The sequence below is a fragment of the Glandiceps talaboti genome, chromosome 13, assembly GCF_964340395.1.
Source record: "Glandiceps talaboti chromosome 13, keGlaTala1.1, whole genome shotgun sequence".
NCBI classification, from domain to species: domain Eukaryota; kingdom Metazoa; phylum Hemichordata; class Enteropneusta; family Spengelidae; genus Glandiceps; species Glandiceps talaboti.
In genome coordinates this window covers 15,722,862-15,739,629 of record NC_135561.1, presented here as the reverse complement: position 1 = coordinate 15,739,629, position 16,768 = coordinate 15,722,862, and the positions used below count along the sequence as shown (strand labels likewise).

Below are 16,768 nucleotides of genomic sequence, written 5' to 3'. Positions count from 1 at the left end.
TTAACAATTTCAAGTAAAATTATTGTTGGTTGTGTAATCAAAAATAATATTACTCCAGCTATATCTTGTGCACCTTTAACATTAACTGAATTTATAGCTACACTTTTTCTCTCTCTCTCTTCCTCTCCGTTGGATTCCTGTAGTATTTTGAAATGCACAATATTGTTCTTTGGCACCAAGTAAAAAATTCCTTATGCTATTGTCAAAGTCTTTAGCCAGATATGATATAACTTACAGCTACTGTAATACTTGATCTAGTAAAAACATGATGCCTGTTGAAATATTTGCTCTGCTTAATTTGAAATCAGTGACATTTGTCTGAATCGCTAAAGTGACACAAGATAACTTTTACACGTCTTCGCAGTATTGTACTTACCAAAGTATACTTGACCACCATTTGCAATTGTTTGAACTCAAAGTGGATATTAAGAAACAACCCTTAAATGATCCGATGACATAATTTATGATATGCATCATAAATTGTTCAGGAAATCCCTAATATGCAATATAACTACCAATGCTAGAAGACAATCTTAATGTTATAGAAGACATTCACTCATTTATTGTTGTTTTAAGTTACCTGAGTAAACAAACCCGCTTATACACTCATCCTGTGCTAGTTAGTGATTGTACTAGAACAGTATTGTAACTGTTGTGTTTGTTTTCAAATCAGTGGGCATCTCATGGAATGTCATGTCAATTCTTATAATGTCATAAGAGTAAATAGTATAATCAACTCAGTGCAAATATCACAACTGTGTACTCATATTTCACTAGTGAAGTGTTTGTTTTGCATCTTTCCTCCACCTGTTTGAAAGATTTTCATTCAAGACATCATGATTTGACTTATCGTAAGTGACTGTATTGCATGTAAAATTTCTACTCCTATATTGTTAAAGGCACAAGCAGAGTTGAAATAATTTTTGGGTGTAATTTTTTTTATGAAAAGTACTCAAATTATTCTACTTACTAATATATACTTAACCATCACTTATAATTGACTGGACTCAAACCTGGTATAGGATATTACTTATAAATGATCCGATAACGTAATTTATTGTACGTACCTAAAAATATACAGAAACTCCCTACTATACAATCAACAGCTCTAATAATGTCTCAATAAAAACTTATAAACCCAGCTTGTGCCAGTTTAATTATTATACTGAGACGGATAATAAATAATTGCTCAAATAAAAGGACAAGTCCAAGTCTGGTTAAACCTTCCGCTTTGTTTTCTGTTTACTTTCTCATCACTGGGAACCATTTCATCTCTTCATGTTATTTGGGTAATAAACACAGTGAAAATATAGGACCACAACTTAACTGTATACTGTGATATTTGATATTTATGATATTTGTTACCCTGTCACATATTGATTTAATTGCATCTACTGCCAGGGACAGAATGAATGACCTAAGGGGTCTTGTCATAAAACCTTCAGGTCGCAAGTATTTTCCAGCTGAATGAAGAAACATATTGTGTAATAATATAAGTATATCTCCACAAGCATAATGTATGCAAAAATTAGGAACAATAATATCAATTTTCAATGTTTTCAGCTCCATAGAACTAGTGACACAGATATGGGTTGTTGTAACTGCGAACGACCAAGGTATATAATCCATATTTTCTGGTCAAAGATGATAACTTGGATTGTGCCCGGTATGATAATACTTATCGCCACAGAGGTTTATTTTTAGTTGTGTTATTATATATCCATTTCCCTTGTTCAGTAAAAAAGCCTATTTACTTGATTTACATGAACATATCTGAGATGTTTAATAGACTTTATGGATGAATGATTATAGTATAAATGCGAATAAATGTGCATGAGTCAAAACCCAAAACAGATTGTGTCTTCATTTTCCTTTTATATGTGTTATCTCTGGAGCATATCCATTTGTAGGAGTTGAAATTTGATTTTCTGTATGTATTGCTTTCTTGACCTCGATCTCTCTCACTATCTCTTTCTCTGCATCTCTGTCTGTCTATTTGAATGTCTGTCTGTCTGTCTGTCTGTCTGTCTGTCTGTCTAAGTCACTTGTTAAGTGCTAATTTCCAATCCTTTATTGCTGGTTCAGTACAACAGGCCTACATATTTGAGATGTTGCTATGATGTTGAGTTTTTGGACAATGACTATTTATAGAATTTACATTGTCATCACATTATATATAGAGCATATATGCAAATAAACGCACGATTCATAATATGAAACAAAATTTGTTTACAATATATGTCGACTAGATCTGCCTGTCTGTCTGTCTGTCTGTCTGTCTGTCTGTCTGTCTGTCTGTCTGTCTGTCTGTCTCTACTCATCAATATAATTTTGATGACCATTCTCTTGTATCCCCATCAGTTCCATCTCCTCTTCACCAACTTTCGCTTTTGGAATCCTCCGCCTGGTGGGATTAAGAAAAATTAACTGTATAAAAAACAACAGGAACCCTTAGGAATGTCTTCAGTAGTTTTAGAACATATGGATAATTCTTGAAATTGACAACAAACATACTTTTCTATGCTCTTCTTGTGTATATCCTGATATCCACACATCTGAAAGTAAGTCACGTGATGCACAAGTTATGTTCAAAGTGAACCAGGTGAGAACAACTGAACATGCTTCAGCACACTACACGCACCATGCACACTGCAAATGTGGCCAATGAGTCTAAAATGACGTGGCTTCTCACAGAACAGTAAATAAATACTGTTCAACTTTCAGTACCAGTACTATAGACTGTTGTAACATTTACAAGGTTATTACATATTTCATGATATAGTGTATTTCAAATATTTTCAAAGCTGTTAATTCCACATTTATGTAAACGAAACATTATATATCTTCATGGAGATTGAAATATAGTAAATAGTTCACATATTTAGACGTACCACTTTATTTTCAGTTTTGTTTATTACCTTGCTAGCGCAATTGCAAAGGTTTCTCTAATTTGATAAACATGTAAGTAAAAATTTAACTTTCCTTTGCATCTATAAATCGTGCATAGCATTCATGGAGCTGACGAATATTACTTTAAAGTAATCAGCATAACTAGATTGCCTTTACTTCTATGTATTGAAATATGTTTACCGAGTGTATTGGTATCCAAGCAATTTGCCGAGTCTTTACAGTGGTACCTCATTAACCAAATTTCAATCTCATTAATTGATCATACGATCGAATGTAATTAGTGATATCTGTTCAATTAAAGTAGGTGCAAACGTTTTTTTCCCTTTGCGAGAATTATATAATTTTTGATATTGAACACACACCCTTTTCCACACTGGTACTCCCACAGACAGAATACTATCATTACAAATGCAAGAAGTAAGTAGATCATTGCAAATATTGATGCTGCCCACTGGAAGCCAAAGTGTCCTACCAATGCGCCACCTGCACTTGGACCAACAAAACCTCTGCAATTGAATTGTATTACAAATAAAATGTATAGTTCAGGTATTGTGACGATTAAATTCATTTATATCAATATTTTTGTTTGAAGCATCTGAAAACAACAGTTCTAATAATACATTATTCTTTGAATGAAACGTAAGATGTACTACACAGTCCAAACAATAGAACCAATCAAGGTAAAAACAATCACTTGGAGAGACATCATAAACAACTCATTCTCCATAGTTATCCATGGCAGGCAGAATTATCAAATATGAGTCATAATGACAAATAAATATGTTGACTGTTGTTTTTAATAGGCATTCATAATGTTTAGCAGATACTTGAATCGAGATTATATGAAAATATAAATGCCAGACATGGTCAGTATTGATGTACACACAATCTTAGTGTGGGCACAACTTGCATGGATACTCGTACGCTGACTAATATTTTTACACTGAGTTTTACAAGAGTAGTCAGGAAATGGTGTTACTTACCCAAGATTAAATAATGCATTAAATAACCCAGATATAACACCGTGAGTGCCTAGATTGTCAGGCATTCCATGCCAACTGAAAAACATATGGATCGTAATATCAACATCACGTGGACATCATTTGGATATCATTTGGATATCACGTGCACATCGTGCGGATATAATGAAGACATCATGTTGATACCATGCGGGTATCATGTGGACATCATGAACGTTATGCCAAATCGTATGACTACAAAGCTTTCAATCAATTTTTCTTTGTAAAGATATTTACGACAGCAATTGTCAAAGAAGTAAAGCAACGAATCTAATTTATCAGATTCTGTATCCACAAGAAAGACAGATAATGGTGTAAGTTTTCATTAAATTTACCTCGCAGTAGTTATCAAATCAAGGAAAGTTGGTACGAATGCACAACCAACAGTTACACCTAGAAGTACCAAGGATACAATTGTAAGCCACAATTCACTGAAAAAGTAATAAATAACAGAAATAGTCAATTTATGAAAATAGGAAGTTAAATTTATAAAGTACCGAAAGTCTCATGGTCACAGAATTACGTGAATGTGGCCTTGATGGGTAAATCATGGCGCCCCATGAAAGATTCTAATCCATAGAAATTTATGAAAAACATAGGTATTCTCACTCTACCATACACCTAAAAGTGCATGCCTATGTAACAGTCTGGGTAAAAGACTTGTTTATAGCTATGAAGTAGTTTTATTTGTCACATCCTTCAATGCAATATATATATATATATATATATATATATATATATATATATATATATATATATATATATATATATATATATATATATATATATATATATATATATATATATATATATATATATATATATATAGGAAGTCAGTGGTAAGATTTGTCCGTAGTACAGTGCTCGATACATATGCACGCAGAGCGGAGTATATGTTGAGGGTAGAAGAAAATCAAGTCGGGTTTTTCGTCTCTACAAGCCTGTTTCGTGAGTAAATCACTCGTCAGGAGATGTTGATGAATATATATATATATATATATATATATATATATATATATGTATATATATATGTATATATATATATGTATGTATATATATATATATATATATATATATATAACTCGGTGAGTATCAATCTGCTATAAGACAGTGCTCTATACCGCAGTGGCAGAGCGTAATAGTTTTGGTAGTACTGGAACTCTTTCCAGTACTACCAAGAGTTCCAGTACTACCAAAACTATATATATATATATATATATATATATATATATATATATATATATATATATATATATATATATATATATATATATATATATATATATATATATATATATATATATATCGCACAGAATTTTTCCCAGTGCAGACTAGTGAGATTAAAACATTTCTCAAAGGTTTCTTTAGATTTCGTCTTGACAGTTCTATTCTCTAAAGGTTTATTCTAATATATATATATAGGAAGTCAGTGGTAAGATATGTCCGCAGTACAGTGCTCGATACGTCTGCACGCAGAGCGGAGTGTATGTTGAGGGTAGAAGAAAATCAAGTCGGGTTTTTCCGTACATCAACATCTCCTGACGAGTGATTTACTCACGAAACAGGCTTGTAGAGACGAAAAACCCGACTTGATTTTCTTCTACCCTCAACATATATATATATATATATATATATATATATATATATATATATATATATATATATATATATATATATATATATATATATATATATATATATATATATATATATATATAGTTTGTATATATACATGCAAACACACGCACATAGATAGATAATATATATATATATGTGTGTGTGTGTCTATCTTTATAAAAGTCGTAGTATCCTTATTGAGGTTTTCAATACCTAGCCATAATACTCGTGTAAAAATCGGGACCAAAGTTATATTTTCAGTAGCCACAGATAGTGGTCAGCTAAGTATTGTATGGGGATCGAGCAGAGAAATAGTACGGACTTTTAATCACTGACATTTACGTTATTTAAAATTACCTTGTTTCAATCATAAGCAGTGGTGATGGACCTAAATACATAAAAGCTCCCGCAATTCCGATATTACCAATTATCATCAATAATTTCGGTATGTTCTGCCAAAAAACACAAATAAATCATGTTTATATCATTTTCAATTCTCTTTCACTCTATTGTCCTGTTTTGCTACCATAGAACGTTTATGAAATGCTAACTGCCTGTCTGTCTGTATGTATGTATGTATGTATGTATGTATGTATGTATGTATGTATGTATGTATGTATGTATGTATGTATGTATGTATGTATGTATGTATGTCTGTCTGTCTGTCTGTCTGTTTGTCTGTATCATCAATAACTGAGAACTCTATCCTGACTGGATAATTGAAATTGAGTTTCAAGTCCATAAAGTCATAACATTTGAATCCTAATTCTTATTAGCTTTGAACCTGGAGGAATTTTTAGCTGAATTGAAAAGAAACACTACATATAAAACCAGTTGATTGTTACCTTCAGCAAATGTTTACCTTTTTATCCGTAATCCAACCAAATAAAAAAGTAGAAATGCTATACGATATAGCAAAACCAAAGAATATTAACCCCACTTCTGTTGTACCTAAATGAAACTAAAAAAGAATAAAGATGAACCTTTCTCTTTTTTTCCTATTAATTGAGTTTGCAAGTATACACATGGCATAATTGTGAGGATTAACCTGTTGATGTTAAAGTTGAAATACTTTCAGTGTAATCAATGATTACACTGGAAACATACATCTGTAACTACGTTGTACAGGTATTCAAAAAGCACAAACGTATTTACAGTTTATTAGCTGGTTTGTGAAAAGACCCAACTAATTCTAAATTAAAAACAAAATGTAGATAAAAAGTTGTTAATCTAATCATAAATGCCATGAACCTACAAATCTTTAGAATGGTATTTGATTCAAATCTTTAAATCACTCTAAATTAGAACATGGTTTGAAATTAGGATATCATCTTTCAAGAACAAGGGCTGAAAAACAATTACCGCTCCACCTTCTTTTGTGGTATGTACAACGTCAGCCTGTGACAAAACGTCCCTCTTGAAAAGATTATTACATGTGTATTACCTTTTGTAGATGTTTAGACAATGTACCGTCCAAAAAACCTACGGTCATCGCTCCTACAACCACACAGGCACTAGTTACCCATATTGACGGTATGGACAGTAATTGCAGCGTAGAACCAAGTTCAGGTATTGAATCACCTAGAAAATATTAAAGAGAATAAAAAAGATAAATTAGTAATTACAAAAACGTTACAATATAAAGGTGTGAATTGGATAAAATGTGTGTTGACGTACAAAATGTCACATAAAGAGAAAGGCTGCTGAAGTATACTTCTTAATAGTTATCTAGACTTTGTATGCTCAGAAGCTTACCTTGATCCGTAGGTGAGGTGACTCACTGGAAAGGTATTTATGCTCAGTTTAACCTGCATTGGCTGCAAATAGTACATGTTTTTCATCAAGCAACTAATCGTTTTTCATCAAATAAAGATGTATTCTTCATATCCAAGTACTGAATTCTAACATATGATCCATGAAACTTCAATAACAATTAACACCGTTTTCTCTTGACGTTAACATTCATGTGTTTAATTTGTATTTGAGATGTAGTTGATTGCATTTACTGACTTTATGAAAGCGAATAAGATAAATAAAACAGCAAGTCACAAACTCAAATTAAGTTTACGAGAACAAAATTTGCTGTGCCATACCTGTTTGGCTGGGTAAAACTAAAAAGTTGAAAACCAGAATAACCAAGACAAAAGTACCCAGGACAACAAAAGGTAAAGTATACCCTCCAATCTGAAAAAAATATTAAATACCTTAAGTCATTACTCCTGGGAGCGCCTTTGTTATTTATAGGATGCTAATGAAATCGTTGCCATATTATTCAAGTTTCCTGAAATATGGCAACACGTGTATCACTTTAATTACTACACAGACATGAGTTGTAAAATGTCAATAAAAAAATTGCTTCAAAAACTTCATTATGATGAAATCAATTCAAAGGATACTGAGAGTGTGGCGCTATAATATTGAAAATGACTGTAACTAATTTGTATTTTAAAGAAACGCGCAATACTTAAAATGAATTTGAAAGGATAGCAACTTATTTATCTAAATTCATAGTCATAACAATCATTGTAAATATATGCAATTGTACACTGAAAATGCATGTTTGATAGAGATAATTTAAAATGTGTAGTTTAAAACAGTATTGCAGAATGACGAGATATTGTCTTACCGAGTACAAGATTCCTCCCAATGGCGGTCCAATCATAAGCCCTAAACCAATGGAAATCTCCAGTATACCCTGTATAAATTTATATATCACCACAATATCAGTTTCTAGATAATAAAACTGTGACTTCAATTACAATTCTCAATCTCCATTAAAGGCATATTTCTGGTTGTTCTGAACAGTGAGTATTGAATTGGATGGAGAAATCTAGGGGTTCATTGGAAAGTTCCATATACACTGACACGGGAGGGGGAGTCACTGGAATAAAATGAGGAAAGGAAGCTTAGGGATCGGGCATGGAAAACTATTTTGTTGAGTACAATTGCTATTTCGGTCACCCTAAATAACTTCTACAGGAGTGAAAGTTGTAAAGGTTCCTACCATGCTGCTCCCTTACACATGGCCCTGTAAACTTGCTTCAATGTGGTACTTATTATCAACGCTAAAAGAGATATTTGGCATTATAGATCATGTTTTCATTCAGTATGAGTACAGAAATCTGTGATGAATTCGACATTACTGCTACAAAATATGTGTTCTCATCTCATTTAGCCTGGGATCGGAATTGATGGTGAGGGTGGGGGGCCGCTGGGGAGAAATTAGGGAACATGAAAAATTCGAGAGTCAAGGGGGGAGGGGCATGAACATTCTGATGGTCTGAAAATTGTGGGGGGGGGGGGCAAATATTTTGCCCGTGATTTGAATCAAACTAAACTTCAGAAGCAGTCGCTTATAATTACCGAATGAATTAAACAAATGTTCACCGCAATTACTCCTACAACCTATATTTAGTATTGAGTTGGGTGAGAGCCATGCCAAAGCATTTTGTGTACGTGTATTCCTTCGTCTGTCTGTCTGTCTGTCTGTCTGTCTGTCTGTCTGTCTGTCTGTCTGTCTGTCTGTCTGTGTCCCTTACCAACCATACATTTAGATATGAGGCAATCAATAGCCAAGCAAATGTTTGTGTCTGCCAAAAAGATTCTGCATAAGTTAAATTGTAGGTAATATAGCCAAACAGTTCTATAATAATGTATTGTAAATTTGGGTATTGATGACAATTTTCATGTATTCTATAATGTGTATGGTGTGAAATTTTATGCCACTAAATGGCCTCTTAAATATCCTTATTTTCAAGATTGTGCTTACCGAGGGAGGGGGACACACCTTCCCCACTAGCTATCATGGGGATGCTGTTTCTATCAAGAGGTGGAAGAGAAAATTCTAGTGGCGAAGTATGTCAAATGACAGGCTACAGCCCAATCTGAGACCTTTTTCGTAAAGCCTACATATATTAGGCAAAGAAATCTCTTCACATGTTATGTATGGACGCTGAAGGTGATTGCCAATGTTAGTTTACAGGGTGTGATGTAGTGTACCACACTGTATATCACTGAAGTGGGGCGGGGGGGGGGGCTATATAATTAAAGATTAAAATATGTGCAGAAAGGGAGTAGGGGCTACGAACATTCTTGGGTTCATTTCACGGGGGGGGGGGGGGGCATGAAATTTTATGAGAACGCGAATTACTTTGACCAACATGATCCCCGTCGTAAATTCTTATCCCAGATTACACTGCAAACCAATTTCTTTTTTTTATCTTTTCTACAGGAAATTTCTACTATTATCATGCATGGCACTGTGTAATAGTCAGACTAATTGAATATTATTTAGTGAGAACCTATTTCCATTATATATATATATATATATATATATATATATATATATATATATATATATATATATATATATATATATATATATATATGTATATGTATATATATATATATATGACATGTATGGCATCTTAGTAGATTGATACTCACCGAGTTATATATATATATATATATATATATATATATATATATATATAGTTTTGGTAGTACTGGAACTCTTTCTTGGGTTACACCCAAGAAAGAGTTCCAGTACTACCAAAACTATTACGCTCTGCCACTGCGGTATAGAGCACTGTCTTATAGCAGATTGATACTCACCGAGTTATATATATATATATATATATATATATATATATATATATATATATATATATATATATATATATATATATATATATATATATATATATATATATATATATATATATATATATATATATATTAAATAGTATCAACCTCGTAGAATAGAGTGCTCGATGCTTGGGTAAGCAGGGCGGGAATAATCAAAGTAAGTTGGTTGGAACTTGAGGTGTTAAGTTGTAACTCCGAGTTTCATGCTCAATGCGTTCATCAGACAACATGTGTGTGTGTGTGTGTGTGTGTGTGTGTGTGTGTGTGTGTGTGTGTGTGTGTGTACGTGTACGTGCATGTGTGCGTGAGAGTGTGTGTGTATGTACACACACGTATTACATTTACTTACAAATGCCACTGCTAAATTATCAGGAAACGTCTGTGCAGTCAGAGTGGAGATGGCAGTAGCAGAAGCAGCTGCTCCGAGTGCTTCAACAGATCTCATCACAAAACAAAACACAAGAAACTGAGTTCCAGGGGATAATCTATCTGAAAACCTAGCATAAATTACGGAAATTCAATTGCTGCGTCAGTGTATGATAATTTGATGTATTCTTAAACATGAATAGTCTGTCTGTCTGTCTGTCTGTCTATGTATGTAAGCGTTTATGTATGTATGTATGTATGTATGTATGTATGTATGTATGTATGTATGTATGTATGTATGCATGCATGCATGCATGAATGGATGTATGTATGTATGTATGTATGTATGTATGTATGTATGTATGTATGTATGTATGTATGTATGTATAAAGAAACTCCCTACTATGCAATCAACAGCTCTAATAATGTCACAACACACATGAATAAAAAGCTTATAAACCCAGTTTGTGCCAGTTTGATTATTATACTGAGACGGATAATAAATAATTGCTCAAATAAAAGGACAAGTCCAAGACTGGTTAAAACTTCCGCTTTGTTTTCTGTTTACTTTCTCATCACTGGGAACCATTTCATCTCTTCATGTTATTTGGGTAATAAACACAATGAAAATATAGGACCACTGAGTGCACTTTAACCTTCATAATTAAATAAGTAGCCAAAGTAATGTTAATGCCATGGATGTACCCCTGGCCACGTCTGAAAGGGGTGTACGTCCAATGCTGCCAACCCCAGACCCTATTTTAGACCCATTTTGACCATTCAAGTTTTTAGAAGACTCCATTTTAGACCAAAATACGTAATCGCCTATATGAAAATGTAAACCAGCGAATTAGCTGGGGGAAATTCGGAAATTAGACACCTTATTTTTTTTTTTTAAATTACAGTACCCTTTTTAGACAAAAGGGCCCAAAAGGGCGGTACATATGTGTATACCCAATAGGCGGGAGTACCCCTTCCCCCGCGCCTTGGTATTAGTGTAAATGTAAGACATATTCACTTTCTTTTAATCGAGGATTATATAAAAACACGGGTTGAAATTTCACTGTGTAACTCTGTGTTGCATACAATTGGTTAAACTTTAAATTTTTGGAATGCAACTCATGACATCTACGCTACCATGTACACATTAATATCTTTAGTTTGGCTGAAATCTGGAAATGGAAACTCCTCCTGCTATATACGAAATACGAGTAACTTACCCAAATATGATTCCACAACATCCACAAGTGAATGAACCGGAGAGAAGCATAAACCTGGCTCCTATTTTTGGTACCTGAAAAATGCAGTAAGTTGTCATTAGTCGTTAGCAGTATAGCAAAATTGCGACGCTCTAGTTGTACTTCATTTTCTCTTGTATATAAGGGGGGAGTTATCGGAGTCGTCATTCTGTATCGTAAGGGGCAAGGTCAATAGTTCAATATTGGATAAAAAAAAAACAACTAAAGGCCTCAGACCCTACCCCACCTCCTTCTAACTAAATAGACCACAATTGAAAATTGTTTCAGACAGCACAATCAATTTCAAATCAGTATGTAGTGCTATGAATACGAAGCCAGTACATGTATCTACATGTAATGGAGGAAAATTGTTCTTTAGTTGAGAGTTTCTGTATTATAGTGCCATGCATTTACTTTAGCGAAAATTCTTCATTTCTCAATATGACATTTGTAGAAATATTTGAAGTTAAGGTACAAAATAGATTCCATTAAAAGTAGAATTGATTTGTAGGATGAGAACTAAGACATGGTTCACCCCACCCCCACCACCCCGCCGCCCCTAAAGTAAAAGAAGATAGGTTGTGTTTTTATCTTACATTGAACTATTGGCCTCGCCTCTAAACAGGCTAGTAACCGTAGCATACTATGACAAAACAATAATCATGTGGTAAAACTTTCATGAAATATCACAATTTAGGGGGGGGGGGGGGCAATCCCAAGAGATCTGGTTAACACTGATTGCATACACTAACAATTCTCTTACATTTTCAATTTCTTTAACATTTTCAAGATTTTTTTTTCAAAATCTCTCTATTTTAAATTTTAAATTACATTATATCTCAAGAAACATGACCACTTACAAGTTTTCCTAAAACTGGAGAAGATACAAATCCAATAAATGCATAAATCCCAAAGATTATACCAATTATCAAATCAGAAGCTCCCATTTCACTGGCCTGAAAAAGAATTATGGATGTAGTAATATCAATATAGAAATGTTATATGTTAACGACAATATTATATTCGTGCGTCATCACTTCAAAATTCTTCATTAAAAATGGTTTATATAATTTATAAATACCGAAGAAATACACATTCGAAAACAAAGAAAAAAAAGAAACAGGGAAGGAAGAAATTGGAAAAAATAAATGACTTGTATCCCAAGATGGTGACGTTCTAAAATAAACTATCTTCCCTACGTTCATTTAATTTGTGTACAAATTGACGCAAGGGCGGCCAATTTATTTGATAAAAATCGACCTTATAATTCTCTCTAGCATTGAATAATTGAATATTGTAAATTTTAACACAGTAATAAACTAAAACGACCTGAAAGATGGTTTCTGTTCATTCAGTTCTTACCAAATGGATATATTGACGAATAAATAAAGACAGAAAAAAATCATAATAATTTGTTCATTTGGGTCCCCTAGAATCATGCATATCTTAGCCGGACTTGACAATAAATTCAGTGATCTGTACCGATTACATTAGTAATTTCTCCCCAGAGAGCCCTTCTTATCCTTATAATTCAGATTTTTCACGATACAAAGATTTGGTTGGGTATTTCGTTGGATTAAAATGATGATTCAGAAGTTGTCGATTTGATGATATATTATGTAGGCGTTTAAATTGGAACTCTTCTGACTTAAGTTACTAGCAATCGATACTTCATGAGCGCATAGATTATTTTCCAGTAATTTAAAGTAAAGACATTTCGGCTTGACAGTTGTATTCTCTGAACATTTACTCTACGTCTGCCTTTGTAAGTGATTCAAACAAAAACCTTTCTTTACAAATATATGTAAATGTTGCTAAACTTTTAAAAACTGTGAGATAGTGTTCATTATGAATAATATTTACATCGTCAAACCCTGGTCGACATACATATATATTAGTTTTCTATGTCATTTAATCTCTTCTTCCTAGCCTTGCACTAAAGACAACTACAGTAACATACGTCCTCAGACATTGGTGGTCTGAGAGATTTTGGCTTTACAAAATCTCTGTCTGTCTGTCTGTCTGTCTGTCTGTCTGTCTGTCTGTCTGTCTGTTTGTCTCTCACTCTCTCTCTCTCTCACCATTTTCAGAATACATGTACTGCTATATTGCTATTTGCTACTATCCTTTTCTCTCAATGCGGCACAAAGCGACATAAATAATGAATGCTTTAACGGATTGATCTTACCTTTATGGGAAAGAAAGGTGCCATGATACTATAGCTTGCCGTATTTCCCAGATTCGCCATTGCCATACTCAATAACGTTATTCGTTGTAACTTTGTCAAACCTCCTTTGTTTTCACCTGCCGAATTATTATCAAGTGTGTCGTCAATTCCAGATATAGTCTCTTCAGTCTGCACACTTCCATATTTGTTAGCGTTGGACGGAATCTCCATGGTTACCGTGTGTAGCCAACTGACTTTGGTAAAATATGATTAATACAATATCTCCGTCTCTAAGACTCCTTCACATAAAATCAAAATACTGTGAAACAATTTCAACGACCAAAACTCTTGTCTTGCTGGAATGTCTTTTCTCAGTACATAATATAGTAGTTCACTCTTAGTTGTACGGTACTTTATCAATAAAAAACGAGTATTACTAATTACTGAAATTTTTGTCACAGCTATAGTTCAATTTGTTCTGGAAATTTTCAAAATCGCTTGTTGGCACACGTCGTACTTCTTATGTTGATATTGACTTCTAAACTGTATAGAAAAACAAAACAAAAAAACGTAACAATGTTAAGCTTTTTACAATAAGGAGGGAAACCCTTTCATAGTAATCACAATTGAAGGAATTATGGTTAACATTGATAAATGATCGTTGAGAAGATTGTGATGATAGGATAATGTGAGATAGACAGACAGACAGACACATACATACATACATACATACATACATACATACATACATACATACATACATACATATGTAAAACATCTACGAGAACATCACAGTCAACGTTCGATTGTAACGGTCAATATTCTTGTTTCTACTCTCGCTTTGTGTGCAGAATTGTAACTTTGGTCTTCAACGTATCATCTCTATACAGACAATATGAAACTTTCGTTACTAGTTCGTTTGGTGAAGTTTTGCATACATGTTATGTACAGATTGGTTATTAAGCTACCGTTGTTTGAAGTATGCATCCAGAGAAACTGATTTTCCACACCAAGAGTTTCGTCAAAGATATGATGAAGAGTCTGCCGCTGTCAGCCTTCCTACAATCTGGATTCCACATTTCTTGACAAAATGGAACTGGAGCCAATTTGGGATTATGCCATGGATAAGAGTAATATGTACTCTCCGGAAAACTCAACGCGTTGCTCAGACCAGGGGCATGAGGCAACAATTCTGGTGAAACCCGAAAATGATAATGATGTGATACAGGTAATATAGGCCCAAGTTAGCTATGAGTCACATTTACATACAAACTTCTTTTTTAATAAACTCATTATACACGTCTACACATATTTGTTATTTTGGTTATAAGGCCAGAAATGGGATGATTAAAAATTGATATTATATATATGTACTTGCCGAAACAGCATACTATTTTAAATGAAGCTCCGAAACGTCGCGTCTTTTGTGGGGGAAATAAACAAAAACGCAATTGATAATATTTTACTTTAATCAATATCTGGTGCCCAAGAGTTGCGGTAGGCTCGAACACACAGTTGATTCCAGTCTATATTATTTTCATAAAATTACGTAAAAATAGTCATTAAACATTAGTCGTCATATCTATATCTCTTCAAAATATATACTTTGAATGAAGGAGAAAACGTAACAACATCATTTGACTGATTAAATAAATGCGACCGTGAACGAGGGCGATGTGGTTTCACGCATACGACGAAAGAGAACACCACAGTGTCTTACCCCTTCTTTTTTAGCAAATGAGCAAATTTAGCAAATGCTGAGCTCGTGGAGGTTGAATTTTCAAATTCCAAGATTCGAATCATTCGATCTCGCGATCGCGCAACAAGACTAAATTCTACGGCCGTTGGGGGCGCTATTCAACCGGTACATTCCACAGCGCGGCGTCCCGTAAACTTCTATTTGTATTCTCGCGCGATTCGATCAATTTAAATATATGTGTTTCTCTGTGTATTATAATTAGATATTAATTAGCAATTTAAGATACTGACATAATTATAAACAAGAACATGACGGAACTTGTTGATGTTCTCTATATTCATGTTATTCAATATTGTTATAGACACCAGAATTGTTGCCTCATGCCCTTGATCAGACCGTCTAAAATGTGGGTTCATCAATCCCATTTGTCAACAGTGTCCCCTGATAGACAAAGTTCACCCTCTCGCATTATTAGACCACTATTTGTCGCCGTCATCAATTCGGTTGTCTCCATTTGGTTGCTTGATTGTAGTACATGTACTTGTAATTTTTTTATTTCACTGTTATTCGTTATTACCCAAGCTTCTCCTGTGACCATAAATATTGTCATGTCATTGTCCTTTCAAGTCTTTAAAATCTGGCATTCCCTATTAAAATATTTCAAAAAACACGGTTTACATGCTGTCAGACATGGATGTCCCAGATCCAAGGAGTCACTAATCTACCGGCTATGGAGTTTGCAGTATGTGCATAGAGCCATTTAAGACAACTTTGGGCTATTCATTACCAGGGTTACAAGGATTATAGAGTAAAAGTGAGACATATTGTAGCACATCATATATCCATAACTAATAACATTGGAAAGTTTAGTGTCAAACAAATGATATTAATTTTTGAGTGTGCCCGTATTTTAAATTTAATTTGCATAGAATGTATAATGATAGTGTGCCAAAATCACACAATAATGCTAAGTTTGACAATACAGTTAGTCTAAGTAAAATGTGACCCTCCCATATGGCCCTCCCCCGAGAACTGATTTGTAAAATGTGCCCCCCCCCCCGTAATTACTGAAGGCTCCCCTAATTCTCCTTTCAACCGGGAGGGC

General features: G+C 33.8%; 1 protein-coding gene across 1 annotated transcript; it reads right to left on the bottom strand.

Annotated features, from left to right (window-relative positions):
* Positions 1-2,313: 2,313 nt before the first annotated feature.
* Positions 2,314-14,195, bottom strand: LOC144444336 (MFS-type transporter SLC18B1-like). Its single transcript, XM_078133748.1, has 13 exons — positions 13,986-14,195; positions 12,658-12,753; positions 11,780-11,853; positions 10,543-10,690; positions 8,173-8,241; positions 7,640-7,730; positions 6,991-7,127; positions 6,409-6,507; positions 5,904-5,998; positions 4,265-4,360; positions 3,894-3,968; positions 3,273-3,416; positions 2,314-2,404 (listed from the first exon to the last, which is right to left on the bottom strand). Exons 1-13 carry the CDS (start codon positions 14,193-14,195, stop codon positions 2,314-2,316), a joined length of 1,425 nt encoding a protein of 474 aa, XP_077989874.1.
* Between the last annotated feature and the right edge of the window lie 2,573 nt (positions 14,196-16,768).